The sequence below is a fragment of the Lepus europaeus genome, chromosome X, assembly GCF_033115175.1.
Source record: "Lepus europaeus isolate LE1 chromosome X, mLepTim1.pri, whole genome shotgun sequence".
NCBI classification, from domain to species: Eukaryota; Metazoa; Chordata; class Mammalia; order Lagomorpha; family Leporidae; genus Lepus; species Lepus europaeus.
In genome coordinates, this window is record NC_084850.1 from 47922149 (window position 1) to 47950121 (window position 27973).

Here is a 27973-nt window from a genome sequence, read left to right on the forward strand (position 1 = left end):
CTGTTTCTGACAACGCTCTTAGGCCTGGAATTCTTCATGCTTTGTTCCATAAAGTCAGTTCCTTCAGTGAGAGCTGTAGAATTCTTCATCCTTAAGAGTTGCCTCTTTCTCTCTCTCTCTGCAAGCAGAATCTCTGTAATACTGTATAAGAGCTGGAGGCAGGGACAGAGGTCCACTTCTACCAGAGGGAAATCTATTCTTTATGAATGGATGCTCAGGTAGTTTTTGCCTTGCTCCTTCAAGCATGAACCTTTGACCTATGAGCAGGCTTCATCCAGAGCAACAGGGGTCTGGTACTGTTGGCTTGTGGTACCTGGGTGAGTGCTTCTACCCTACAAGTGGGAGCTGCATGAGGGAAGAGAAAAATGGGTGGGAGAAAAGAGATCCAGTCCTTTTCAGTCTGCTTGGAACAGTGCCTCTGTAAGACCAAGAAACTGGGGGAGGTGAGAAAAGCTAGCGGTCTGTCCCTCCCAGCTCTACAGCTGTCTGTCCCTCTACAGCTAGGGAAACAGGGAGCTAGGGGAACAGGGAGTCCCCATCTTCTTGACCACACCCACCTGGATTAGAGTTCTCTGGAGCAGTTTTCATAAAACAGAGCTTGGAGTGGGGTGGGAGCAGGTCGTGGTTCAAATGTCACTGGCTCTGGCTGGTGTTCCTGAGTTTTAGTAGGTTTTCTTGAATGAGTATTTCTCCATTTGCTGTATGCCCCTAGGATAATTTCCAGAAACTCTGAATTTTTTAAATAATTTTTTCAAGTTCATTGTTATCTGTCGGTGACAGTCCACTGGATTCTGCATTCTGGAAGTTGCTCTCCCAGATCATATTTTAAAATGCTAATAGTGGCCCCTAAATCAATCTTGTTTATTTGAAAATTGTTATTCTATTTTTAAACTTTGCTTTTTTTGCTTCAAATATTTATTTGAACATATTAAAATGTCCCTTCTCTCCTCCTACCATTACAGAGTAATTCAGATATTTTCTTATTATTTGAAAACATGAACTAATGCTTTGACCCACAGTTTACTCAAAACACCAAAATAAATCACAACCAGCAATTCTTGCCCATTTCTATGTCCTTATAGATACTCTGGACTTTAGTTTGTACCACTCATAAGGAAATTAGCATGCATTCGGGATATTTGTATTACTTTGACTACTCTAAGTTTCTTCAATTTGGAGTGCATCAGCACCTTAGAATAATACATTTCATATAATAAGCTCAAATACATGTAGAATTAATCAACCAAAGGGATTATTTCCTTGAACACAAATAAGTTGTCTTCCTGTAAAAGGTTATGCCTGAGTATATACTGGCTGAACCTATTTTATTTATTGGGATTCTTTCCTCCTTTTGCGAGATGTATGAAATCCACAAAGGTGTTTCTAATGACAGCTCTGGAGCCCCAACTAACCTACCCCACTAGAACTTCTTAAAGTTCTCTTGGACAGCATTGGTTTATTTTATCTATAGTTAGTTCATGACCCAAGGACACTTATCAAGCTTCAGGTTTTGATAACAAAGGAAACCTTTGTAGCTCTTGATTAAACCTATCACACCATTAACATTGATTTATCAGAAGCTCCAGTGTATTTTACTAAACCCTTGAGCACCTCCATTCCCCCCCACAAACAATAGACTCTCCAATTTGAATACCCCATATGTGCAGCTTGAAATGACACAATCATCATTTACTAAGTTTACATAGCACATATAACATCAATAGCATCAGTTATCATTTATCCCTTACCACTTACAAACTTCTTTGGAAAGAATCTTATTGTTAATTTCATCTGTACTCTACAGCCAAAATCTCACTCCGGATATAGCATTCCATAAAAACTCATAAACAAATGACTGATGAAGTATGCCACCCAATGGAAGCACTACCATATTACACTCATAAAATATGTGCATAAGTAAGCATTTGCAGTTCCCTCAAGGTTACCAAAATACTAGAGTTACAAAAGAATTTTTAGGGGGATTCCAAGATGGCAGAATAGGGAAGGAACTTACTGCTCTAGTCTAGGGGAAGACAGTTTATAAAAAAAAATGGAGAGAGTGCAATCTCAGGGAAGAGTTAGGGAGAAAACTCCAGAGGAAACTCCACGCAAATTAGAGGGATACTGTGGATCCACGTGGAGGGTGTGGATGCGCACAGCTCAGGACCCTAGCAGCTGAGAGCCTCAGCACCAACTTTGGAGAGTGAGGTGAAACCAGACTGTAGCAGCCCAAGACTCTGGTGATAAAGCTGTGGGAAGAGCCTGGTGTGAGCACAGCTTGGAGTCCAGTGGGAGACAGTGTACCTGCCAACACAGAGGAAAAAAAAGCAGAGGGAGGGGCATGATTCTCTCTCCCTGACCACCTGACACCGACGTCCTGTAACTAGCTGGGAGAGGGTGGACACCATTTTGGACATATATTAACAGCTGTGCCAGCTTGGGTCTGTGCGTCTAGCAACCAGCTAAGAGGAGATACCCGAGTCTGCCTTGGAGCATTGACAGGAAACTGGGTGCTCATGACTGTGGAAGCCTTGTGTGCTGGGACAGACTGTGAAAACACTGTGGCTCCATGGTAGGGTGCAGGGTGTGGCTGGGTCTTTGGGCAGCCACTCTGAGTGGCTCCATATGCTCAGGGCTCCCTGATTGCCTAGTAAGGGTCATTGCTGCAGGATCCGTGCTCACACTGAGGACTGCATGGGTCCTTTGTGTGGTTCTTATGGCAGCACAGATGAATACTGCACCCAATGGGGCTAGCACCTAGGCATTGGGCTCCTTCGAGAAGAGGAGGCGAGCATGAGACTAAGCCAACAGATCTGATCAAACCCTATCTTCTGATTAAAAAAAAAAAGAGATTTACCACACCCAACTTGGATGCTACCTTGGACACTGTCCTCACCCTGGAGCATTGAACAGAGCTCCCCAGCCACACCCAGCACATGCCTCAGGTATTCAATCAAAGAGCAGACACTCCACTAAGCCATAGTCCAGAGATAAAAGCCATCACAGAGGAAAAAAAAACAAGTATCTCCACAAATGCCTAAAAATAAATGCAGAAATTCAGTAAACAAGAACATGAAGACTACATGAAGCCCCCAAAGGAACACAACAACACGTCAATACTAGAATGTGAAGATGAAGAGATTGAAAAATGCTGGAAATATAATTCAAAAAAATTGATCATAGGATTACTTAGAAGCAATCAGAAGCACAAAGTATAAAGTACCGTTTGAAGACAAGTTTTACCATTAATTCTCATAGTACAACACATTAAGGAAAAAGCAAATCCACGAATTAAAGAAACCCATACGTGACATGAATGAAAATTTTTCCCATGAAATAGAGATTTTAAAGAGAAATTGAAAGGAAATATTGGAAATGAAGAATTCAATAGAATACATTAAAATGCAGTGGAAAGCCTTAAGAACAGACTCAGTGAGACAGAAGAAAGAATACCCGAGTTAAAAGACAAATCTCTGGAAATTTTACAGTCAGAACAAAGAAAAAAAAGAAGAAATCTGAAAAAACAGTGTCAGAGACTTATGGGATACTATACAAACAACCCAACATGCAGGTCTTAGGAGTTTCTGAAGGCATGAAAATAGAGAATGGATTAGAAGGCCTTTTTAGGGAAATAATCACAGAAAACTTCCCTAATTTGGAGAAAGGGACGTCCAAGTACAGGAAGCACATAGAACTCGTAATAGACATGAACAGAAAAGATCTTCACCCCGACATATTGTAGTCAAACTTTTCACAGTAAAACATAAAGAGAAGATTCTAAAATGTGCACAAGGGAAAAGCCAGATTTCTTTCAGAGGTTCTCCAGTTAAACTCACGTGGACTTCTCATCAGAAACCCTACAGGCTAGGAGAGAATGGCAAGATATATTCCAAGACTTACAAGAAAAAACTATCAACCCAGAATACTATACCCTCAAAGCTCTCATTTATGAACAAAGGTGAAATAAAGACCTTCCATAACAAACAGAAATTGAATTTGTCACTACTCATACAAAAGAAATACTGAGGAAAAAGGAAAAGTGATCGCACTTGGGAATAGATTCAAAAGTAATCACACTTGATATTCCAGCAGCAACGGTGATATGTGAGCATCTCCAGGAGACCAAGATAAGGAGGATAACAGTATGCTCCACAAACACATAGCCCTTACTGTGCCCCCTTTCCAACTTGCAATGGTAGTTAGAATCATATGTATAGGAACAGGACAGAATGAGGCTCAAGCTCCTGAGAGGAAGGCTGGCCTATATTCTTATCCCCCTATTAATTAATTGAATCTTAGAAGTTGATCCTTCGGGGCTGGCGCCTTGGCACAGTAGGTTAATCTACTGTGGTGCTGAAATCCCATATGGGCACCAGTTCCAGTCCTGGCTGCTCCTCTTCTGATCCAACTCTCTGCTATGGCCTGGGAAAGCAGTAGAAGATGGTCCTAGTCCTTGGGCCCCTGCACCCGCATTGGAGCCCAGGAAGAAGCTCCTGGCTCCTGGCTCCGGATCAGCATAGCTCCGGCCTTTCCAGCCATTTGGGGGAGTGAACCAATGGACGGAAGACCTTTCTCTCTGTCTCTCTCTCTCTCACTGACTGTAACTCTACCTCTCAAATAAATAAATAAAATAAAAAAAAAAAGAAATCAATCCTTCAGTATGACTCAAATTCAACCATTGCTTATTGAGTACCTATTATAGTCTGAGGGACTGTTCTAGATGCTTCCATACAGACTCTTATTTAACACTTCTAAGTGTTTCGTTCCAGGGCTGGCTTTGTGGTGCAACAGGTTAAGCCACCACTTTTGACACTGGCATCCCATATTGGTGTCCCAGCTGCTCCACTTCCAATCCAGCTTGCTGTTAATGTACCTGGAAAAGCAGGGGGAAGATGGCCCAAGTACTTGTGTCCCTGCCACCCACCCATATTGGAGACCTGGATGGAATTCCTGGCTCCTGGCTTGGTCCAAACCTGGCTGTTATGGCCAACTGGGGACACGAACCAACAGATGAAAGATATTTCTCTCTCTGTCTCTCTCTCTCCTTCCCTCTCCTCCTCCCTCCCTCTCTCTCTGTTGCTCTTTCAAATAAATAAATAAACAAATAAATCATTAAAAAGAGTTTTCTTCCTTAAAACTTATTTCCTCTTGAGAATTTCTGTTCATGTTCAGGAGGTCATGAGGTTCTTCCAGCATCTATGGAGCTTAACTGTAGACTCACTGATTAGGGGGACTTACATATTTATCTAGATTAGAGGCTGAAAAGATCCATCTAAGAAGCATAAGCAGGGAATCAATAACTTTGAGGGAAAAACAAAGCAGGGGTCACTTTACCCTCTTATGTATTCCATTGCCTCTTTCCTACAATATTAAGATGATACCAAAACTGAAAAGGGTCACTGAAAAATTCATATCCCACTTATATAATAGTCACATTACTGATGGCTGTAGAAATTTCTACTATTACAGAGAAACTATGTGCCTGCCCTATATTTTGGTCCTGCCAAAGTGAGCAGCATGGTAGAGAGAAGAAAGCAAGGAGCCATAACTAGGGGTATATAGATAGTCATATCTGTCAGTGCTTACAATTTTCCTGATATTTAAGAAAAAGAAGTAGTATACTCCTACCAGTTACAAATTGTGACAAAATCTGAGAGTACTTAAAAATTTAGTGGAAAACTGAATTAAAAGAGAAGTTTATGGCCGGCACCATGGCTCACTTGGCTAACTCTCCGCCTGCGGCGCCAACACCCCAGGTTCTAGTCCCAGTTGGGATGCCAGATTCTGTCCCAGTTGCTCCTCTTCCAGCTCTCTGCTGTAGCCCAGGAAGGCAGTGGAGGATGGCCCAGGTGCTTGGGTCCCTGCACCTTCATGGGAGACCAGGAGGAAGTACCCGGCTCCTGGCTTCGGCCGGTGTAGCGGCCATTAGGGGAATGAACCAATGGAAGGAAGACCTTTCTCTCTGTCTCTCTCTCACTGTCTATAACTCTCTCTGTCTCTCTCTTTCTCACTGTCTAATCTGCCTGGCCCAAAAAAAAAGTTTAATTTTAGTAGTGGCCTTTTTGAAATAAAAATTTAAAACAAAAGTTATTCTAGAAATGAAATGTAGTTATTATTTATTTATTTGTAACTGTTTTAATTTTCTGTTTGTTAGCACAGGGTGATAGTATTAGCCTGTGTCAGACAACATACAGCTCAGTATGTGGTAGAAGAAATATTAGGTATATTAATAGAAACTAGTTAAACATTATCAGTAACTATGTACACATGCAGTTTTGTATCAATTCCCATAGCTGCCATGTAACATTAAAACATCCAATCAAATATATGTGTATAACCATATATGGGGGACAAAGAAACTAAAAAAAAAATAAAAGGAAATGCCCCTTTTTGTTTGGGGCTGTCTTTTTGGATATGAATCAAACTGAGCCTTATGCCAGCATAATAATAATAATAATAATAATAACAGCAACAATAAAAAGACTACTTCCTGTTAAAGGTCTTGGTGTCTCATCTCTGTTCACGAACCCCACTTAGTTTTTTTCATAATGTTTTTCCATGAACTTTGTGAAGGCCTTTTATATACATAGGTATTTTTTAAATTTACATAAAAATAAGTTTATATTTTAATCTGATTTTCCATGAGCTTTTTAAGTACCTCATAACATTAAAGAGGTGCTAGAAAATGAACAAGTCCAAGACTAAACTTATATAAGTAATTTACTCTAGGAAACAAGGAATGATAAAAATTACCTAATGGCCAAAATTTCTAATCATTATTTTTATTTATTTATTTTTTATTTTTTATTTACTTGTCAGGTAGAGTTACAGACAGTGAGAGAGAGAGAGAGAGAGAAAGGTCTTCCTTCCGTTAGTTCACTCCCCAAATGGCCGCCATGGCCGGCGCTGCGCCAATCTCAAGCCAGGAGCCAGGTGCTTCTTCCTGGTCTCCTATGCAGGTGCAGGGCCCAAGCACTTGGGCCATCCTCCATTGCCCTCCTGGGCCACAGCAGAGAGCTGGACTGGAAGAGAAGCAATTGGGACTAGAACCCGGTGCCTATATGGGATGCTGGCACCGCAGGCGGAGGATTAACCAAGTGAGCCATGGCACTGGCCCCAGCTAATCATTATTTTTATATATGATCAATATATGCTAGGCCAATGAGGTCTCTGAGGACTTGGATATCCATAAACTGATGGGAAGGAATAATACTTATCTATGTATTATTACCCTATTGTATAGCATTTTATGTTTCTCAAACAATTATCATGTGCATTATTTCACTTCTGTTATTCCTAACATAAAGTGTTTATGTAATACATAAAAGAGCATCAGCGAGTGATCATCTCAAAAAGGATAGAGACTTGAAATAGCTATTGTAACATTGAGAAATTGGGAGTACATGCAAAACACAATTCTATCAACTCAAAACTATGTTTTTCCTTCTGGATTCCATGCTAGGCCTCAGAAAACATATCAACATGATAAAACACACCAATTTACTCTAAAGGAAAACAGACTCCAAGGCTTGCTACTGACAATAAAATATGTTATTTGGTCACCTGGAAAACTGAAAAGCACTGGAATCCAGAGACTTCAGCTGAAGAGAAGGTGATCTGCTTTCTTCTCCAACAGATGGAAGTAGGCTAGGGCTGTCAATTATTTCACATCCAGTTGTCTTGTCATTCAAGCCAGTCATATCTTGAATAGGAGGGATCTTCGGTGGATCGGTGAATACCTATCAAAGAAAGAAATGATTCATAAAAATCCCAAATTCAAAAACCAAATATCAAAGGATGAGTCAATCCTTCTGATGCTAGGAAAGAATGTTTGGGCAAAAAATAAAAAAAAAAAAAGAAACTTTTTCCTACACAGAACAAACAGCTCACAGTAATGTGCACTAGAACACTGAACCCAGGCGCATTCAGTTATCAACCTTATCAGCTGGACACCAGCAAACCTCCCCCAACTCACTTATCGGCTCCTACAGCTATTCCACCCACAACATAAACCCAGGCCCCCAATCACGTCTGATCCTCTCTTGTGACCCAGTTTAAGGCTGGGCTTTCTTCTGAGATCTGTGATGAGGGTATGGGTGAAGGAAAAAAGCATTGCAGCAGTGTCTGTGCTGGTTTTGGAGAAATGCATGCGAGAGACTAACATATACTCATAAGTGCACACACATAGAGACATGCATCTGGGATCTTGTGGGAGAGCCAGCTTATGAAAATAGTATGAATGATTAAGGTGGAGAAATACAAGGAGTAGGTAAACTGAATGAGGACAGGGCAGTCCTAGGAAATCTCCCAAACTCTACATCAGGCTCTTAAGCCAAATCCAAGACATTTGGGGAAAAAAAGACTTTAGGGTGTGAAACCTGATTGTTCATTTGCCTGCATCTTGGCAGGATATTAGGAAAAGAATTAAGATTAAGTTGCCTCTCTCCTCACCAGTCTGACCTACCCTGATTGAATGGGTGGAAGGTGAATCTAACATGCGACTAGCAGATCTTTCTGGGAATGAGGTTCAAGAGGGAAATCATGCAGAAAGGCAAGGTTGGGTGGGGAAGATACATGGGTGCTATGGTGGCTGTCAGGAAAGGAGTGTCCCTGAAAGGACGGCCAACCTTATTGCACCCTTCAGCGTCCGGAGCTGGGCAACCATGTCCGAGAGACAGTGCTCCTGAAAATTCAAAACAGCATAGTCTTTATAAAGCCAGCCAGCCTGAAAGCAGGGATCGGGGAGTGACACAAAGAACCACCTCTTCTTCCCAAGAGAAGGAGGAAGGAATCATCCCTGAATCGTGGAAGAGACAGGAAAACCAGACACCCAATAGGAGCAGCTTGTGTGATGATGGAACACAGCCCTGAGTATTCGGTGACACTGAATGTGACATTCACACTGTACAGTCAATACTGAATCCAAATCTGGGGAATGAATGATTTGACTCTACCATTTTTGGTGATCTGAACATCAATAACAACAGATCAAAGCCAACTCAAAGAACCAATGAAACAAGACCACCAGAAGAAACGGTTTGTTATGTCTATGCAGCTTTCAAGACCACTGCTTCCTTCAACCTATGTCCTCTGTTGGGAAAAATTTTGTGTGAGAAAAGGGATGAGGTGGGCTGTCTCTCACCTGCTGGCTTTCATTCTCCATAGGCACCTTCTTCTTCTCGATGGTTTGATCTCTAGGAAAAGATAAAAGTGCTATTTAGTTTAGTCATGATATTTATCAGACGGAAATGGATTACCAATTGTAGATTTAGGTTATAATGTTCCTTCCAAATTAGAACTAGTGTGAGCCTCATAGAGTAACTAAAGGTGGCTTCCTGAACTATGCTACTGAAGTGAGATTTCAAATCTCTCACTGAGGGGGAGGGAGTGGGGCATAATATAATCACTAGCTGAGACATTCAGGGGATGGTTAGAAGGTGAGAAGAGAAATTATTAAGAAGAAAAGGGACCGGTGCTGTGGTGCAGCAGATTAAGCTGCTGTCTGCAGTGCTGGCATTCCATATGGGCACTGGTTCGAGTCCTGGCTTCTCTGCTTCCCATCTAGCTCCCTGCTGATGCTTCTGGGAAAGCAGTGGAAAATGGCCCAAGTACTTGAGCCCCTGCACCCACATGGAAACTTGGGAGAAGCTCCTGGCTTCAGCCTAGTCAACCCCAGCTATTAAAGCCATTTAGGGAGTGAACAAGCAGATGGAAGATCTCTCTCTCTCTCTCTCTCTCTCTCTCTCTAATTCTTTCAAATAAATATATCTTTATATAAAAAAAGAAAAACCTTTCCTTTCTCAAAACTCCTCTGTCCCATTAGGAACATCACTTCGTGTATACTCAACTGCTTTTTAGCCTTGCTCAAGTACAGGTCTTCGTCAATGAGTTCTTGTTCCTCTGGAACAGAGCATCTCCTGCAGTAGAGAGAAAACAATCATCTTTCGGATACGACCTTTAGTTTTACTCTTTTCTTTCCTTACAACTCTGACAAACCTCCGACAAAGAGTTCAGATCTGAACCACATTACAAAACCTCACTATATGTAAAACATAGGGAAAATAATGTTAGGAGTATACACTGAAAGAACACTGAAATTTCATTCAATGGTCAAAAGTAATCTGAGAAACAGACAAAAATTAATAAGAATTAGAAATCAGGTTATACCCATTCTATAAGGGGATAAAGTGGCCTGGCGGTCTCTTACACTACATGCAAACAGGAGATAAAGTGCTAAAAAATGAAATTTCTAGTCACTTAGTCTCATCACACAATCCCATTCACTGTCCATGGAAAGGCACATCTGGAGACCATGAGGGAATGTTTATACCTGACAGACCTATACTCATTTGCTGGATGCCCTCCATTTCAGACATTTTTCCTAAAATGCATACTCCATTTTAGTATCTTTATTCTATTAGCATTTACTCTGTCAAAAGAGAAGGGATTTTAAGAAATTTATAGCTGAATCAAAGCAAATCAACCTATTATTATGAACTCATGTGACCGTCAAATAAAAAAATGTAAATGGACATGCCAGGTACTATTTAGATGTTGGATACTTCAAGGAACACAGTACACTGGGAAAATAAACATGGAAATCAATAACATTGAACATACAATGGTTATTACAGCATTGATTCCACAGAGGAGGCATGTGAAGAAAATCATCAGGTCAACCTGGAACGTAAAGCCCTTGTTTTTATGGAGTTTACAATCTCTTGAAGCCAAGCACATACATATGAAAAGAACACAAAACAGCAGTATATGAACCAATGTAAAGAATTAAATGCCATAGGAATTCAGAGTAAAATCACTATAAGCTATTGTCAACAAGGAAAGTGTCACACAAAAGGCTTAAGCACCTAAGATGTATATGATTTGGATGTGCAGATGGAATGCAGGAAGTTACTGGAAGCAACAGGGGAGATAATATCAAGGGCAGAGGAGGAGGCATGTTGGAGAATAGTGAAACCACAGACCTGGATAAAATACAAGGCTACGGTTTAGGTTAAGGTATAACAAAAAATAAGGCTGGCCAGGTAAGGTGTGGCTAATTAGTATATATGGCTTGAATGTCAAACTGAAAACTTTGAACTTGAGATCAATATTGTTTTAAAATATAAAGACAAATCAGGAATCTTCTTTGGTATAATACTGAGTCCTGGAATTTTACCTGTATTTTGGATGGGTATTATAATAACAAAACCATCTTGCAGGTAGTGTGGATGGATCCACCTTGCCAGGAAGCTTCCTCCATTTAAGACACTCATCACACTGTACCCATGTCTGGTCAGGAATCTTCCTGAACAAAGGAAAATAGGAATGTGACTGTGTACATATTAGCTCTGTGCTTTGTCTTACATTAGAAAGGCATACTCTAAAACTGAAAGGATCTAATTTTATATATGAAATGTGTTACAAATGTTATAGTCCAAGGTCTAAAATGCCTATATTTTAAACTTCATAGATAAAATAATGATAGAACTATATCAGATATGAGCATGAAAATAGAAAGTAATAACACCGTGATTGATTATTTGTGAAGGTCAATAATATTTATACTGGAATCAACTTGTTTAAGTAAATAGGGTAATTTTAACTCTAAGTTTGTTAACTTAGAAAAATTTAATATATATTACAATATTATCAAGAAATATAACTCATAGAATCATATTATTTGTTTCTGTCCAATCATGTAAGTCTTAAAATGTATTTATAGGACTAATTGAAGCACTATTGGCAAACATATCCTCCATCAATTTGTGATTCCCTAATCTTTTTTTCACTGGCAAAAAAAGTCTCCAATAACACTTTAATAAAAATTTTATTAGGCTGATAATCCCCAAGTTAATCTTAAAAAGCAATATAAATTTTATTAAATATTACAACTAGAAATAGTGCTTCCAGATCAACAATAGGTTTAAATTATTAAGATAAAAGTCTTCTAGAGTTCAACTCTTAAAATGCATACCAATTGCCATCCTCCCTCCTCCGGAAGTGTAACCCAGTCACCTACACCTCAAAGAGAATTTGTTGTGGCCTGATATGATAGAAGTAGTTAGTACCTAAGGTGTGCAAGACACAGAAAGAGGGTAAAAAGGCACCAGTTTCATTAACATGTAAGTTTTTCTGAGGTAGGTCTTGTGTATGTTACATTAATACTGCTCTTATATTAGTATTTCAATAGAGTGGTGTGGTTCTCTTATGTCTTATCAATAATTTTCTTATCATTTTAAATAGTGCTTTTTCTAGACAAAAACCATAACAAGCTCATTATAGTAATACTAGAAATAAAGATATATAGTAGAAAATAAAAGGGACTCCTAATTCTAGCACTCAATTCGATGTTTTCTTTAGCTGAGCACTGAAGAATAAATAGATAAGGAAAATATGGTACACATACTCAATGGACTAGGATTCAGCCATAAAAAAGAATGAGATCCTGTCACGTGCAGCAAAACAGGTAAAACTCGAAGAAGGATGTTACGTCAAATGAGGCAGACATAGAAAGAGAAATACCACATATTGTCTCTCATATGTGGAAGTTTAAAAAGATCCATCTGAATGTGGAGTAGTGTTTACTAGAGGTTGGGAAGGACGGGATGGGGCACCACCACCCCAGGGACCAAAACACGGCTAAATAGAAGCAATGCATTCTAGCATTCCACAGCGGAATGGGGCAACCACAGTTCACAACAATGCATTGTATATTTTATGGAGAAAAAGAGAGGAGTTCCAAGGTTCCAAACATAAAGACCTGATAAGGAAATGCTAATTACCTGATTTGTAAGTTCATATGTTGAAATATACTGTACCCCATAAAATATTACTCATTAATCAAAAAAGAAAAATTAATAAATAAAACTCTGCTTTAACAAAGAAAGTTTATACACCTTTTAGCTCAGGCTGCTCCAGTCTGGCAACCTCTAAGCTCTAAGCTCAGGACTGACCTCTACTGTCTATTTCCATACAGCCACTATTTTATTTAGAACCAGACCCAGCCAAACGCAATTTCAGCAGTAGTGGAAGGGAAGAGGAAAAGTCACACAAGCCTTGGATCTACATACACAAGCACAGACGATTCTCTCTCAGGGACAAGCACACTTAGAGGCAGCAACTCCCTGCTTCAGGGCACAGGCAGACCATGTTAGATCCTCCAACTCAGACAGAGAGCAGAGGATTTCAGCTCATGCTTGGAGTATATAGTAACTGTGTGGGCTGTATCCTCTGTTTATCTGTCCAGAAGAGCTAAGTAGTTAAGAACTTAGGTTTGCAGGCCCAACTGCCTCTACATGAACCTAGGTTCTAACCACGTTCTACTTGTCTAACCTTGGGCAAGTTACTTAAATTCTTGGTATATCAGTCTTTACATCTGTGAAGAAGTAATAATATCTATCTCACAGGGTTGCTGCGAGGATTAAATAAACTGCAACATGAAAAGAAGTCAGAATGACATCTGGTACATAAGTACTCAATAAATAAACCATTACAATTCTGCCTCCATCACATACACTCTCTAGCAATATATTAACATCTGTTTCACTGCATTAACCTTGCTAATTGGAAAGGCCAAAAACTGACATCTTATCTTAAATAGCACTTCTTTGAAAATCAGGAAGCTTGGCATGAGCTTAAAATATTTAAAATAAGACAATGGTTACATACATAATCAAATCGCATTTGAAAGAAAATTTTATAACACACATTTGTCTGCTGATATTTAAAGTTTTGATTTATTTGAAAAGCAGAGCAAGAGTGAGAGCGAGAGCGAGAGAGAGAGAGAAAGTATTCCATCTGTGGATTCACTCCCCCAGATGCCTGCAACAGCTAGGGATGGGGTCAGGCAGAATCCAGGAGCCAGACACTCCATCTGAATCTCCTACTTAGGTGGCAGGGACTCAAGTATTTGAGACATCATCTACTGCCTCCCAGGATGTGCATTAGCAGGGAGCCGGATCAGAGGTAAAGGCGGGTCTCTGTCCCAGGCACTCAGATATGAGATGCAGGCATCCAAGTCAGGATATCTATCTGCTATGTCACAACACCTGTCCCTGTCTGCTGATTTCCATTGAAAAACCAACAACAAAAAAAACCAGAAATGCCTACTTCCAAATGAACTCAGGATTAACTGAAATTTTTCTCTTGATTATGGTATAACTGACTCTATGAGGAATCTTCAAAAATTCATAGAAAATGCATATTATGACAAAACTCTACGTTGATTTCAAAATAAAACTTATTTTCAGGGCCAGCATTGTGGTGCAGTGGGTTAAGATGTCTCCTACAATGCTGGCATTCCATATAAGGACTGGTTTGAATCCCAGTTGCTCTGCTGCTGGTCCAGCCTCCTGCTAATGAACTTGGGAAAAGCAATGGAGGATGGACCAAGCCAAGAATGGTTCCATGAAGAAGACCTGGATGGAGTTCTGGGCTCCTGGCTTTGGCCTGGCCCAGTACTGGCTGTTGTGGAATTTGGGGAGTGAACCAGCAGATGCAAGATACTTCTCTCTCTCTCTGCTTTTCAAATACACAATTTTTTAAAAGTATTTTCAACAACACCCTTATTTTTCATAAATGCACAAAATAAACTTATTAATTCCATTTTCCACGAACTCTTTTTAAGTACCCTCATTTATATGTTGTTATGCATTCTATCCTCTGTATTATGCTCCTTTTCTAACTTATTGAGGCATTTCATCCTGATGTGCATGGATGACTGACTCAATACATTCTACCTGTTCTCTAATATGCTGTGTTCTCCAGTTCTATTCTCAAAAACTGGTTCAGTCCCAGCAATATTTAGTAGTAATGAAGAGAAGGGAAGTTTGCTGACATGTCAGGCACTGTGCTGAAATGTTAAGCCACCAAATTAATATGCTAAAGGTGAAGTGACTTACTTACCTAAGCTCATCTAACTATTAAGGAGATCCAGATTTTCAAGCCACAAGCATCTGATTCAAATGGCCATCATCTTCTACTATACTACATTGCCTGTTATAAACTGACCATGACAAACTATTGACATTCATCTTCCAAGCCATACAGGTGTTAAACTAGAATGAGGAGTTTTAGAGAATGATGTAATTGGTACCTATGATGTCTTATTTTCAGCCTATTAAACTTCCTGATGTTAAAAGCATTCATTGTATCCTTGTTCCTTTTATTTGCTCTATGGATATTACCCCTAATATATTCATACTCTATTATTTATTACTCACGGTATTGGCCTAGCTATTACTGAGGTCTCAAAATTCTCTTGAGATGTCTTTTCCTTCCAATATGCATTGAGCTTCTGAGCAAGGGCATTTATTGTCAACCTGAAAGAAAATGCAAAAGGAATAATGCCAAAATCAGCAAATGTGGAACACTTTTTCAATTTTTGAGATGCACCCATTTTACACAAACCCACAATTCAGTATATTCAGTACCAACTTAAACATACACACCTTAAACTAAGATGAGAATCCACTTCCTTTGCAAACTACCTATCAAAATGGCAAAACCATAATGGTGAACAGTCACTTGACTGAAAATGTAAAATGGTCATGAGTCTTAAAAAGTGTTCTAGGGAACAACACTGTGGCGCAGTGGCTTAAGCTGAAGTCTGCAATGGCCAACATCCCATGTGAGCACTGGTTCCAGTCTCCACTCCTCCACTTCCAATCCAGCTCCCTGATAATGTACTGGGAAAGCAGCAGATGACTCAAGTGTTTGGCCCCCGAGCACCCACATGGGAGACCCGGATGGAATTCTAGGCTCCTGGCTTCATTTGAGGAGTGAACCAGCAGATGAAGATTTCTCTGTCTCCATAACTCTGCCTTTCAAATAAATAAATAAATCCTTAAAATAAAAAAAGTAGAGCTCTACAAGTTTGGGGAGCTTATAGAATAATGGAGGGAGTGGGTAAGTTAACTTTACAGACTGTAACAGAGAACCACACTGCAGAGCTAGCACAGAGCCAAATGCTGATGGGCAGTTACTGACTGTCAGAGGACTACAGGTGAACAATTTAGGACCAAGTGGAAAGTCAGAAGATTAAATAGTGCACTCTATCTTTTAGAAATCAATCACATATTAACTTTAATATATCTATATAGTCCCCTGTACCCAAATGCTAACCACAGAAGGGAAACAAGCCCCCTTCAACATTCTACTACACATCTGCTATTACTGCTATTTCTCCTTTATATATCTTCCCAAATGAACAACAGTATACACAGGATCAATGCAAATGTAATTTGTAAATTTCAAAATAGGAATTTTACTTTTAAAATGGCTATACTGATTCCTATTCAATTCTACAACCCAGGATTACAACTTATTATAGAACTATAAACACCTGGAACATTACAAACTTAGAATTCAAAATGTTTTAAATCTCTGGATCATTTATCAAGGTTTTTGCAGACCTTTTCTATTCTAAAGAGGAACTCTTCCTTACCCCTACCTTATTCATATTCAATTATATTCTCATTGCCCAGACAAGGTTAACATATCCACATATAAACTTATTCTCCTTCAAACCACTGATGTTCCTAGCCCTGTGTTTATATCCTTTCATCAAGTCACAGATGAAGAACTACTCCTTGTTTTTTCTCAAAAACCTTCTTTAGAAAAATAGTAAATTGATGGCATCCCATATGGGCACCAGTTCAAGACCTGGCTGCTCCACTTTCGATCCAGCTCTCTGCTATGGCCTGGGATAGCAGTAGAAGATGGCCCAAGTCCTTCAGCCCCTGCACCTGTGTGGGAGACCCAGAAGAAGCTCATGGCTTCTGGCTTTGGATCGGCACAGCTCCGGCCATTGTGGCCAATTGGGGAGTGAACCAGTGGATGGAAGACCTCTCTCTCTCTCTCTCTGCCTCTCCTCTCTGTGTAACTCTGACTTTCAAATAAATAAATAAATCTTTTTTTTTTTAAAAAAAAAAGTAGATTGAACAGGCTTCTGGGAAGATGGCAGAGTAGCAAGCATGTAGAATCTGTCTCTTTACCCAGACAACAATTACATTGGCCAAGTCTGATGTACCTAAGTTGGAACTCTGCAGTCTATTGAAGGCTTACAACTTCCAGGGGGAAGGCTCAGGTGGTAAATTGTGAATTTTGGTCAGTTTCAATTCTTGGCAAAAAAAGAGCTACCCATCCCCCATACCTAGTCCTATGGCAGGCAGAAAGTATATCTGAAGAAATACTGGTTGACAACTTTCCAAATATTTTGAGGCGCATGAATATAAACACCCAAGAAGCTCAACAAATTCCAGGTAGAATAAACTCAGAGAGACTCACATCAAGACACATTAAAATCCAATGGTCAACAAAGACAAAGAGAAAAATCTTGAAAGCAGCAATAGAAAAGTAACTTGTCACATTCAAGGGCTCTTTGGAGTTTGTCACTTCACCTTTTGTTTTCCACATGCTTTAAGAGAATACATTTAAAAGAAAAAAATATTGTAAGTCTAAAAGATAGTATTATTGTAACTTTGGTTTGTACCTTTACATTTTGTTTTCCATATAGTTTAAGAGACTAGTGCACTACAGGTTATTTTTGTGTTTGGACGGACGCACATATATAAAGATCTAGTTTTATAACATCAACAAGGAGGTGGTGACAGTTGCTAAGGGAGCAGAATTTTTGTATGTAATTGAAATTAATCTGACATAAATTTAAATTAGTGTCATAATTTAAGGATGTTAAATGTAATCTCCATGATAACCACCAAGAAAAGTTGCAGAATATACACAAAAGGAAATGAGAAAATAATTTAAACATTTTGCTACAAAAAATCAGCTAAACCCAAAAGAAGATTGCAATGTAGGAAATGAAGGACCAAATAGCTGTAAGGCATATTAGAAAACAAATGGCAAAATGACACAAGTCTGTTTAGCAGTGATTACTTTAAATGTAGAAGATTAAACTCAGATTCACAAAGACATGATGTAACCAATAGAAATGTAGTAGATTTCAGTGCCTAAGTGGGGGTGCTTCTGTTAACAAACATCTAAAAATGTGAGTGACTTTGGGATTGGAAACTACAGAGGCTGGAAGAATTTTGAGAAGCATGACAAAAAAAAAAAAAACAGCCTAGATTGCCTCAATAGACTACTGGTAGAAATACAGATGTTAAAACATTTCACTGGTGAGGGTTTAGAAGAATGGTAAAGAAAACACAAATTGCCTTATAGAAAACCTAAATCAAGGTATTTCTAGTGAAGGCTCACAAAGAAATTAGGAACATGTCAGTGGAAAACAATAGAGAAGGCAATCTCTTTCACACAGTGGCAGAAAGCTTAATAAAACTGTGTCCTACAGTTACATGGAAAGCACAACTTATAAATATTTAGCTGAGGAGATCACCAGACAAATTGTTGACAGTGTGGCCTGGTTTCTTCTTGCCACTCTTGCAAAGCTTGAGAGGCAAGGGATAAATTGAGGGAAGAACTGTTAAACAAAAAGGAACCAGGACTTGATTTTTTTGAAAATTCTCAACCCATCCAAATTGCAAAAGATGCTAAAATTTAAAGATTAATTGTCAGAAAAAAACACACTTAAAAGCTGAGGGTAAGGCTGGACAACCAATCGCTCAGAAAGATCAAAAGGTCAGAGTACGCAGCCATGCATAAGACTCTTTGAAAAGATTAAGCATGTGACTCAGCCATGTCAGTCATCTCAGCTGAAGCCAAGAATAAAAATAGGGTTATCTAGGAAAGACCTGTCCAGAGGCTTTTGTTGAACAGAATATCTGCAACATACATGAAAGACCCATGAGGTTCTTGAGAATGGCACACTAGCAAAAAAAAAAAAAAAAAAAAAAAAAACTTTTAGTTTGAAGTCAAAGGAATGGAGAGAATGTAAAATGAAAGAAGCCTGTTGAACCCTCAAAATTCTACAGAAAGGAAATAGGCTGATGAAACTACTTAGCTGCAACCCCATGTTATCCTTCATGAACAAGGAATGATGACTTTGAGGGTGGAGCCAAAGGCTCAGAGGGCAGACTAGGGAGTGGAGTTGCAAGGCCTAGAGAATTATTCTCAGGCCTTGAAATTTAAATTTCCTGAGTAGATTTTGAAATTGCTTGAAGCTTACAACTCTCTCAACTCTCTTTTTCCCTTCCATCTTCTTCCCCATCTGAACCACAATATGCATGCATGTATATGTGTGTGTGTGTGTGTGTGTACAAAATTGGTATCCTATGCTTATTCCATCATTATATTTTAAGTACAAGATACAAAGAGAAAGAAAAAAAGGGAAGGAAGGAAGGAGGGGAAAAAGGATTGAAGAGGAAAAGAGTTCACGCCTACAGATAGAAGAATTTGGTCCCACCATGCTCCATACTCAGTGTGTCATCCATATGTGATTTCAACAATGAAATTTGGGACTTTTGAGGCAATGACGTTAGGTAAAATTTTAAATTTGGAGCTGATGTTGCAATAAGTTGAGACTTTTAGGGATATTGGGATCAGATAAACGTATTTTGCATGTGAGATATAAGTGAATCTTAGGGAACCAGAGGACAAATTGGGGTAGATAAAATAATGGTCCTCCAAAGGTGTCTATGTTCTAATTCCTGAAACCTCTGACTATATTAGGTCACATAGCAAGGGTGAAGAAAGGTTGCAGATGAAATTAAGGCTACTTATCAGTTGATCTTAAGATAGGAAAATTATCCTAAATTATCCAATACAATCACAAGGGCCCTTAAAATTGGAAGAGTGGGGCAAACACACTAGAATCAGAGAAGGAGGGGGCTGGCATTGTGGTGTAATGGGTTAAGCTGCCCACCTGCAAAGCTGGCATCCCGTGCGAGTGCCGATTTGAGGCCTGGTTGCTCCACTTCCAATCAACCTCCCTACTAATGTGCCTGGGAAAGTAGCAGAAGATGGAACAAGTGCTTGGACCCTTACCACCCCTGTGGAAGACCAGGATAGAGTTCCTGGCTCCTGGTTTCAGTCTGGCCCAGCCTTGGTTATTGCAGCCATTTGCAGAGTGAACCAGCATTTGGAAGATACCTCTCTCTCTCTCTCTCTCTCTCTCTCTCTGTGTGTGTGTGTGTGTGTAACTGCCTTTCAAGTAAAATAAAAATAAATCTTTAATAGGTTTATTTGAAAGTAAGAGTTACAGAGAAGGGCCAGTGCTGTGGCACAGCAGGTGGAGCTGCTGCCAGTGGTGCTGACATCCCATATGGGCACCAGTTTGGTCCTGGCTGCTCTACTTCCAGTCCAGCTCTCTGGCCTGGGAAAGCAGTGGAAGATGGCCCGGGTCCTTGGGACCCTGCACTCATGTGGGAGGGCCTGGAGGAAGCTCCTGGCTCCTGGTTTCTAATCGGCATAGCTCTGCCTGTTGTGGCCATCTGGGGAGTGAATCAGCGGATGGAAGATTCATTCTCTCTCTCTCTCTCTCTCTCTCTCTGCCTCTCCTTATCTCTCTGCGTGACTCTTTCAAATAAATGAATAAATCTTAAAAAAAAAAGAAAGTAAGAGTTACAGAGATGGAGTGAGGACAAAAGAATCTTCCAACTGCTGGTTCATTCCTCAGATGGTTGAAATGGCTATGGCTGGGCCAGGCTGAAACCAGGAGCCAGGAGCTTCTTCCAGGTGTCCCATCTGGGTAGCAGGGTCTCAAACACTTGGGCCATCTTCCACCACTTTTCCCAGGCTATTAGCATGGAGCTGGATCTGAAGTGGGACAGCCAGAACACGAACTGGCACCCATCTGGGATACTGGTGTTGCACGTGGCAGCTTTACCAGCTACACCACAGCACCAGTCCCAGAAATGGATTCTCCCTTGGAGCGTCTAGAAAGGAATGCAGTCTGCCCATGCCTTGATTTTATACCAATGAGATTTGTGCTGGACTTCTACAGAATCCTATGAGGATAAATTAGTATTGTTTTAAGCCTACTATGTTTGTGATAATCTGTTTAATAGAAGATGATTTCTATTGTTTATAGCTGCTTTCATATTATAGCAGAATTGAGTAGTTATGACAGAGACCATATTGTTCACAAAGCCTAAAATAATTACTCTCTGACCCTTTTCAGAAAAAAAAAAAAAAAAACATTTGCAAACCCCTGCTCTAGGATTTGGCCTTGACTTCCCTTCACTCCAGTTACAACCCTTTAGCCACACTCCCAATATTCTTACTGTTCTGAGTTTTTGTCATTACCTTAACTCCTGCTATATTTTCATCCACGTATTCATTTTATTATCTTTTCTAAGTCCTGTATCCTTTAAGGCACAACACAAGTCATATTTTCTATCTAAAATCTTTCCTCTCTATTCTAATATAGCATTTTTCTTATACCCATAGCACTTAGGTTTCATTGGTCAAACATTATTGTATTGTTCTATGAACTGTTTCATATATGTGACAATCTGACACTATAAAGACTCTAAGCTCCCTGAATAGACCACTCATGACTTGAATTTTTTGGAACACACCACAAAGCCTAGCTAGTATGTATACCAGTGCAGTTCTCAGCTCATATGTGTTACTTGAATTTCTCAAGCTGAAAACTCACTCTAAAAATGTTTTAAGTTTGATCTCTGATAGTTGCAGCTGAACATGGTACACACCACTATCATCTTCAAGATGACTTACTTGTAGACATTCCAGAAATACTCCTCTCTCTTTTATCTTTTTTCAGTTTTGATATCTATAATACTTGTAGGATGAGTTTGTGATAGGAGACAGACTAATTCCTCTCTCAAGTTCCTGCATTTATCTAAAATCTTTTCATTTATATAAAATAGAGAAAAAGATAACAATGCCAGAATTGAGACAAGAGTTAAGCAGATTTATAATCCTCAGAATACTGTATGCAAGATAATAGCTGTTTTTAATAAATGTGCAGCAGATATTAAGTTACTTAAGCCAGAAATCCTATATGTTTAACTAAATTAATCTACTGTCTTATCGAAAATCTCTGTTCAGATCCCCTAAAAATCACCTCAAACTCGTCATACTAAATGCAGACATCAAAACCTCTGGGAGGGGCAGGCATTTGGCCTAGTGTTTAAGACACCAGTTGAGAATTCCAATGTCCCACATCAGAGTGCCTAGGTTAGATTCCCAGCCCCAGTTCCCAATTCCAGCTTCCCAACAATGCAGACCCTAGGAGACAGCAGTGATAACTCAAGTAATTGGATCCCTACCACTCACATGGGAGACTGTAACTGTGTTCCTGGCTACTGGCTACTGGCTACTGGCTCTAGCTCTGGCCATTGTCAGCATCTAGGGAGTCAACCACTAGATGGGAGTGTTCTCTGTCTTGTCCATCTTTCTTTCCCTTTCTATCTGTCTGCCTCTCAGAACAACAACAAACAAGGACCTAATGCCTATAAAATGTAAAAGGTATACTCAGGCGGTAGGGTAGCAAAGATGATAGAGAAATATCTTAAATAACTTTTTATTTGAAAGGCAGAGAAAAGGAAGAAGGTGGGGGGGGGGTGGAGAGGGAACCTTCCATCTGTCGGCTCACTCTCCAAATGTCTACAATAACTAGGCTGAGCCAAGCCAAAGATAGGAACCTGAACTCAATCTGGGTCTGCCACATGGGTGGCAGGGACCCAGATACTTGAGTCATCATCTGATACCTCCCAGGATGCTCATTAGCAGGAAGCTGGATCAGAAGTTGATTAACCAGGACTCAAACCAGGTACTCAGATATGGGATGATGGCATTCCAAGTTGTGACTTAACCACTGCCCCTTAAATAATTTTTAGTATCAAACATGAATTTCACAAATTTTAACTATTTAAGTATCACCAGAAATTCATGATTCCTTTCACTCAAGACAAACAAAATGACTAGGCTCTGAGACTTTTGTTAAACAGTTATCACTCAGAAATTTTCTTATTTTTCATCCTGATCTCCCTAGTATGTGGCACATAGAAGGTATCTCATAACATTTGATGAAAGAAGAAATGATTGACCCATCCCTCCTCAAAAGTTTTAAAACTATTCCAAACCTGGCTGTAACAATGCCTTTCTTCATCTCCTAAAAATACACCTACTAGTTCAATCTCAGTGTTAATTCCTTTTTGATTCGGATCTGTTTGTCTTCCCTATTAGACCTAGATACTTCCATTAAAGCACATATGTTTCTTGTTATTCCAACACTTTCCTCTAAACCTGTTCACTGGTTTCAAGAAAAATATTTTGGAACAAACTTCAGACTGCTTTTCACCCCCTCACATACTCTCTTTTAAGATCAATTTCAAGGTTCTTCTTTTCACCCAGAAATAGTTTACCAAATGATACGTGCTCTCTCAATAATTTCTAAAAGTAAAGTTTTTATCAATCGGACTCCATATATCAAGTACTAGTGAGCTTTCATTTAAAAATGAAATCATTTTCTCTCTACTCTTGGAAAATGGATTTGAAGTAATTGTCAGTTAACTAATCTGGCATGGTTTTAGAGGTGATTTTAGAGTCATCAGAGAACAGAATCCTAACTGAACAATCAGAAACACCTCAGGTTGGAAGTGACTCACCGATACTCCTTGGTGTACTCAAAGTCTTGTTTGTTGTAGGCAGGTTTTAGGAAATTGCACTCAATGACTCCAATTACTCCTACACCTTCTCCACGAGTTGGCTTAGAAAAAAATATTAATTTCAACACTCACATTACTGTTGACTGCCTGGAGGCATTTCCTTTAGATTCCAAACAATAACAGAAAGGTTACATAATGCTCATGGGCAAAGAAAGACCATCAATATCTACAGAAACACCATACATTTCAATAGGCTACAAGTATTACCCTCAACTGGCAACTAATTTTAACAAATTTGAGGGCAAAGATTTTCAAACTTTAATCCAGAGATCCCTTGGATTCTGGAGGGATTAACAGCCATTTCTACTTTATTCATACTACTACCACTTTTTATCTGCTTTATATTCCAGGATTGCCTTAAGATTTTGAGTAGAGAACTACACTGTTCTGGGTAGGAATTTGGCCACCACAGTGGTTAAGACACCCATGTCCCATATTGGAATCCCTGGATTCAATACCCATCGCTCGCTCCTGACTCCAGCTTCTTGCTCATGTAGATTCTGGAACACAGCAGTAATGGATCAAATTATTGGGTCTCTGCCATTCATGTAGGAAACATGATTTGAGTTCCTGGCTCCCAGATTCAGCCTCAGCTTAGGCTCGGTTGTCATGGGCATTTGGAGAGTGAAGGAGAGGATGGAAGCACAGCACGTGTGTGTGTGCTTGTTCTCTCTCTGTATATCTGTATCTCAAATACATTTTTTAGGCCGGCGCCGCGGCTCACTAGGCTAATCCTCCACCTTGCGGCGCCGGCACACCAGGTTCTAGTCCTGGTCGGGGCGCCGGATTCTGTCCCGGTTGCCCCTCTTCCAGGCCAGCTCTCTGCTGTGGCCAGGGAGTGCAGTGGAGGATGGCCCAAGTGCTTGGGCCCTGCACCCCATGGGAGACCAGGAGAAGCACCTGGCTCCTGCCATCAGATCAGCGCGGTGCGCTGCCCGCAGCGCGCCAGCCACGGTGGCCATTGGAGGGTGAACCAATGGCAAAGGAAAGACCTTTCTCTCTGTCTCTCTCTCTCACTATCCACTCTGCCTGTCAAAAAAAATACATTTTTTAAAATTTAAGGAATTAGGGGATAGCACTGTAGCATAGCAGGTAAAGCTGCTGCTTGCAGTGCCGGCATCCCATTTGGGCGCCAGTTTGAGTCTCAGTTGCTCCTCTTCCAATCCAGCTCAGTGCTATGGCCTGGGAAAGCAGTAGAAGATGGAGATGGCGCAAGTGCTTGGGCCCCTGCACCCACATGGGAGACTCAGAAGAAGCTCCTGGCTTCAGATTGGCCCAGCTGCAGCTGCTGCAGCCATTTGGGGAGTGAACTAGCAGATGGAAGACCTCTCTCTGTCTCTCCCTCTCTGTAACTCTACCTCTCAAAATAAACTATTTTTTTTAAAAAATTAAGAAACTATACTTTTAAAAATGAAGGTTATATACTAGTATATTCTAGGGAGCTGAAATGAAACTTTATCTGAAAAAAATTTAAGGATGCTATGTAATCATCATAGTCTATCTATTAAAATAAGCACTTTTTCTACATATATAGGCTAAAACAACTATTAAAGAGAGTCAGACTTGCAGTGACTTTTAAGTACAAGTTGATGCAAGAGGCTTTAGGATTTAAAATTTTTTTTCTTTAATGGAAGGAATTGAGTCAAGATATAAGTAGAATGGCACACAAGCATAAGTTATTTAAAGATCATATGACAAGAAAAAACCAAGATAAGCTGAAAACTAGCTCTCCTAGGCCTTACAATCATGTAACTCTACCCTCCTACATAATATAAAGCAGTTTATCATTCTTTGTGCTTTATCAATCTTATCTGTGAAACAGAAATCAAAGGATTCTAGTGGAAATTACAACTTTAAATTATCATTAGGAGATCACTATAGTATTTGCATAGTCCAATTTACAAATAACTTTCACATAACTTATCTTAATCTCTCAACCATGTAAGTGTGGGATAGGCAAAGCAGGTATAAATAAAGGAAGGAAACTGAGTCTCAGAGAAATTAAATGATTTCTCCTAGGACTCAGCTTGTAATCAGCAAATCCAGGACCCCAATCTTGGTCTTCAACCACCAAATTGTTTGTGCCTTCCACTATGCCTTATTGTCTCCCCAAGAAAATGGAAAGAGCTACCTTAGACACTAATATGGTGACACATATGGTGAAGCTTCTGGTATTCTAATTCTACCTCCTATTAACAGATATCTAGAAAATATACCTGGGTTAATTAACAGCTGTAAAGAATGAGAGGTAGAAAGAGTTTTTCAATACAAGACAGCTCGCCAGTAAGATAGAATTCTAGGATCAGAATTTAACAAACATCATGAGATGGGAGTAAAGACCATTAATAAGTCTATGCCCTTTGCATATATAAAATTCTCTTCCTCCTAATTTCAGTTCCATATAACAAAGAAACATTAATACTCACCTTCACCTGGCATCCCACCTTCTCAAAGGACTTTATGAGTCTGTTGTTATGATACATCATTACTCCAAACTGGTTGCTATTCTTGCAGGAGAACCCAAAAGTGATTCTCACCTGCTTATTCTGAGGAAAATCATTAAGGAGACAGACACCAGGGGCTTAGAAGACAAAATCTACCACTATATTATAGCAAAAAACAAATATTTCTAGAGGGTATTTAAAAAAATCTACTTAATCTTTGTCCAACTAGCTCTCTCTTAAGGAATTTATCCTACAGAAATAGTCAAGGACACATAACAGGGTTTATGAGTTACAGAGAATTTTTTTCAATTGGGTGCACTAGCAGAAAAATCTAACTTAAATGTTCTACAATAAGAGAAGAATTAAATAAATGTTGGTATACCCATGTGGTCTATCATGTAGCTCTTAAAGTTATATCCTTGAAAAACATTTGAGAGCATTAGTAAGTGCTCATAATATAAAAGTATTATCATCTGTATTTTAATATACACATATAAAACATACATATGCACAGAAAAGTCTACAACAAAATATACTACAATACCATCAGAGATTTAAAGATTCACAAACAACCACAAAATATTTCTTTACTAATTACTCAGGTTGCTGATAGGGATCACAGGTTTTGATAATACTGTAAATGACATAACAGAAATCTGTACAATTTTAGGCAATAAGTTGTGCTAACCACATAAAACACAATTAAAACAAAACCAACAAGAACAAAAATCTCTTTGAAAGCTAAAGTCCTATAAGATTTTATAGGAAGAAGTTAACAAGCTTGGATAGATTAAACTAAAAGAACTAATTATTAAGTTCTTAATTACTGAATAATAATGTGTTTTTAAAAAGTCATTCTCAACCTAAAAACCAAGGTAAGAGAATGAGAAAGATAAAAGAGGAACAGATAAACTGAGATTTTTCATTACAATAAAATACTACGAAATCTTCATGTCAACCTAAGTTAAATGAAAACTTACTTTTGTTATTTTTTAATGATTGCCATTGCTCCCTCTAAATGACAAACTACTTGCATCAAAATCATATGACAAATATTTCAAATATGATACAAAAGATGTGATTCAACAGATAGATATACATAACAGTAATTTTTGGCTCAGAACATATAATTCAGGGGTGGGAAACATTTTTTATTTTCTGCCAAGGGCCATTTGGATATTTACAACACCATCCGTGGGGTATACAAAATGATCAACTTAACTAGCTTGCTACTGCTTTACTGAATTTCAAGTCCTGCCTGCGGCTGCCTTGGCAAGGCCACCTTGTGGGCCTTATACAGCCTGTGGTCCAGATGGTCCCTACCCCTGATTGTGTTATGAAGTCCAGAAACTCAACTTTAAATAAGACTATTCCAATTGAAAAACAAAATTCCCCCAAACAGAAAAAACCAAGACCCCACACCATAAAACTAATATTGCTAAAATAAAACTGTTAAATATTTTCTTTTTTAATTTTTAAAAAAGATTTCATTTATTTATTTGAGAGGCAGAGTTGCAAAGAGAAAGAGGGAGAGAGAGAGAGAGAGAAAGAGAGAGTGAGCGAGCTTCTAATCCACTGGTTCACCCCTCAGATGGCTGAAATGGCCAAAGCTGCACCAATCAGGAGTGAGGAGCTTCTTCTGGGCCTCCCACGTGGGTGCAGGGTAGAAGGACTTGGGCCACCTTCCACTGCTTTCCCAGGCCATAAGCAGAGAGCTGCTTGGAAGAGGGACAGCCAGGACATAAACCAGCATCCATATGAGATGCCAGCACCACAAGCGGAGGTTTAACTTACTACAGCACAGCACCGGCCCCAAAATATTTCCTTTCTGGTGTAAACTTTTGAAATGACAAATTATGGGGTCAGGTAACACCGGAGTAGGAGGCTTCCTAAACTAGTATGAGGAGAAAAAACAAAGAGGGGGCGAGAGACCTTTCATAATTGAGGAATCAATGTCAGTACCAATGATATTGTTCT

General features: G+C 39.4%; 1 protein-coding gene across 1 annotated transcript in view; it reads right to left on the bottom strand.

Moving 5' to 3' along the window:
- The window catches only part of MORC4 (MORC family CW-type zinc finger 4), a 64612-nt gene that overhangs the window by 15630 nt on the left and 21009 nt on the right, over positions 1-27973 (bottom strand). Inside the window, exons 8-14 of the mRNA XM_062183273.1 lie at positions 25979-26098; positions 23493-23593; positions 15222-15320; positions 11177-11305; positions 9849-9917; positions 9143-9194; positions 7564-7739 (exon numbers count right to left, since the gene is read on the bottom strand). Coding sequence (XP_062039257.1) covers positions 7564-7739; positions 9143-9194; positions 9849-9917; positions 11177-11305; positions 15222-15320; positions 23493-23593; positions 25979-26098 — 746 coding nt within the window. The remainder of the gene's footprint in view (positions 1-7563; positions 7740-9142; positions 9195-9848; positions 9918-11176; positions 11306-15221; positions 15321-23492; positions 23594-25978; positions 26099-27973) is intronic.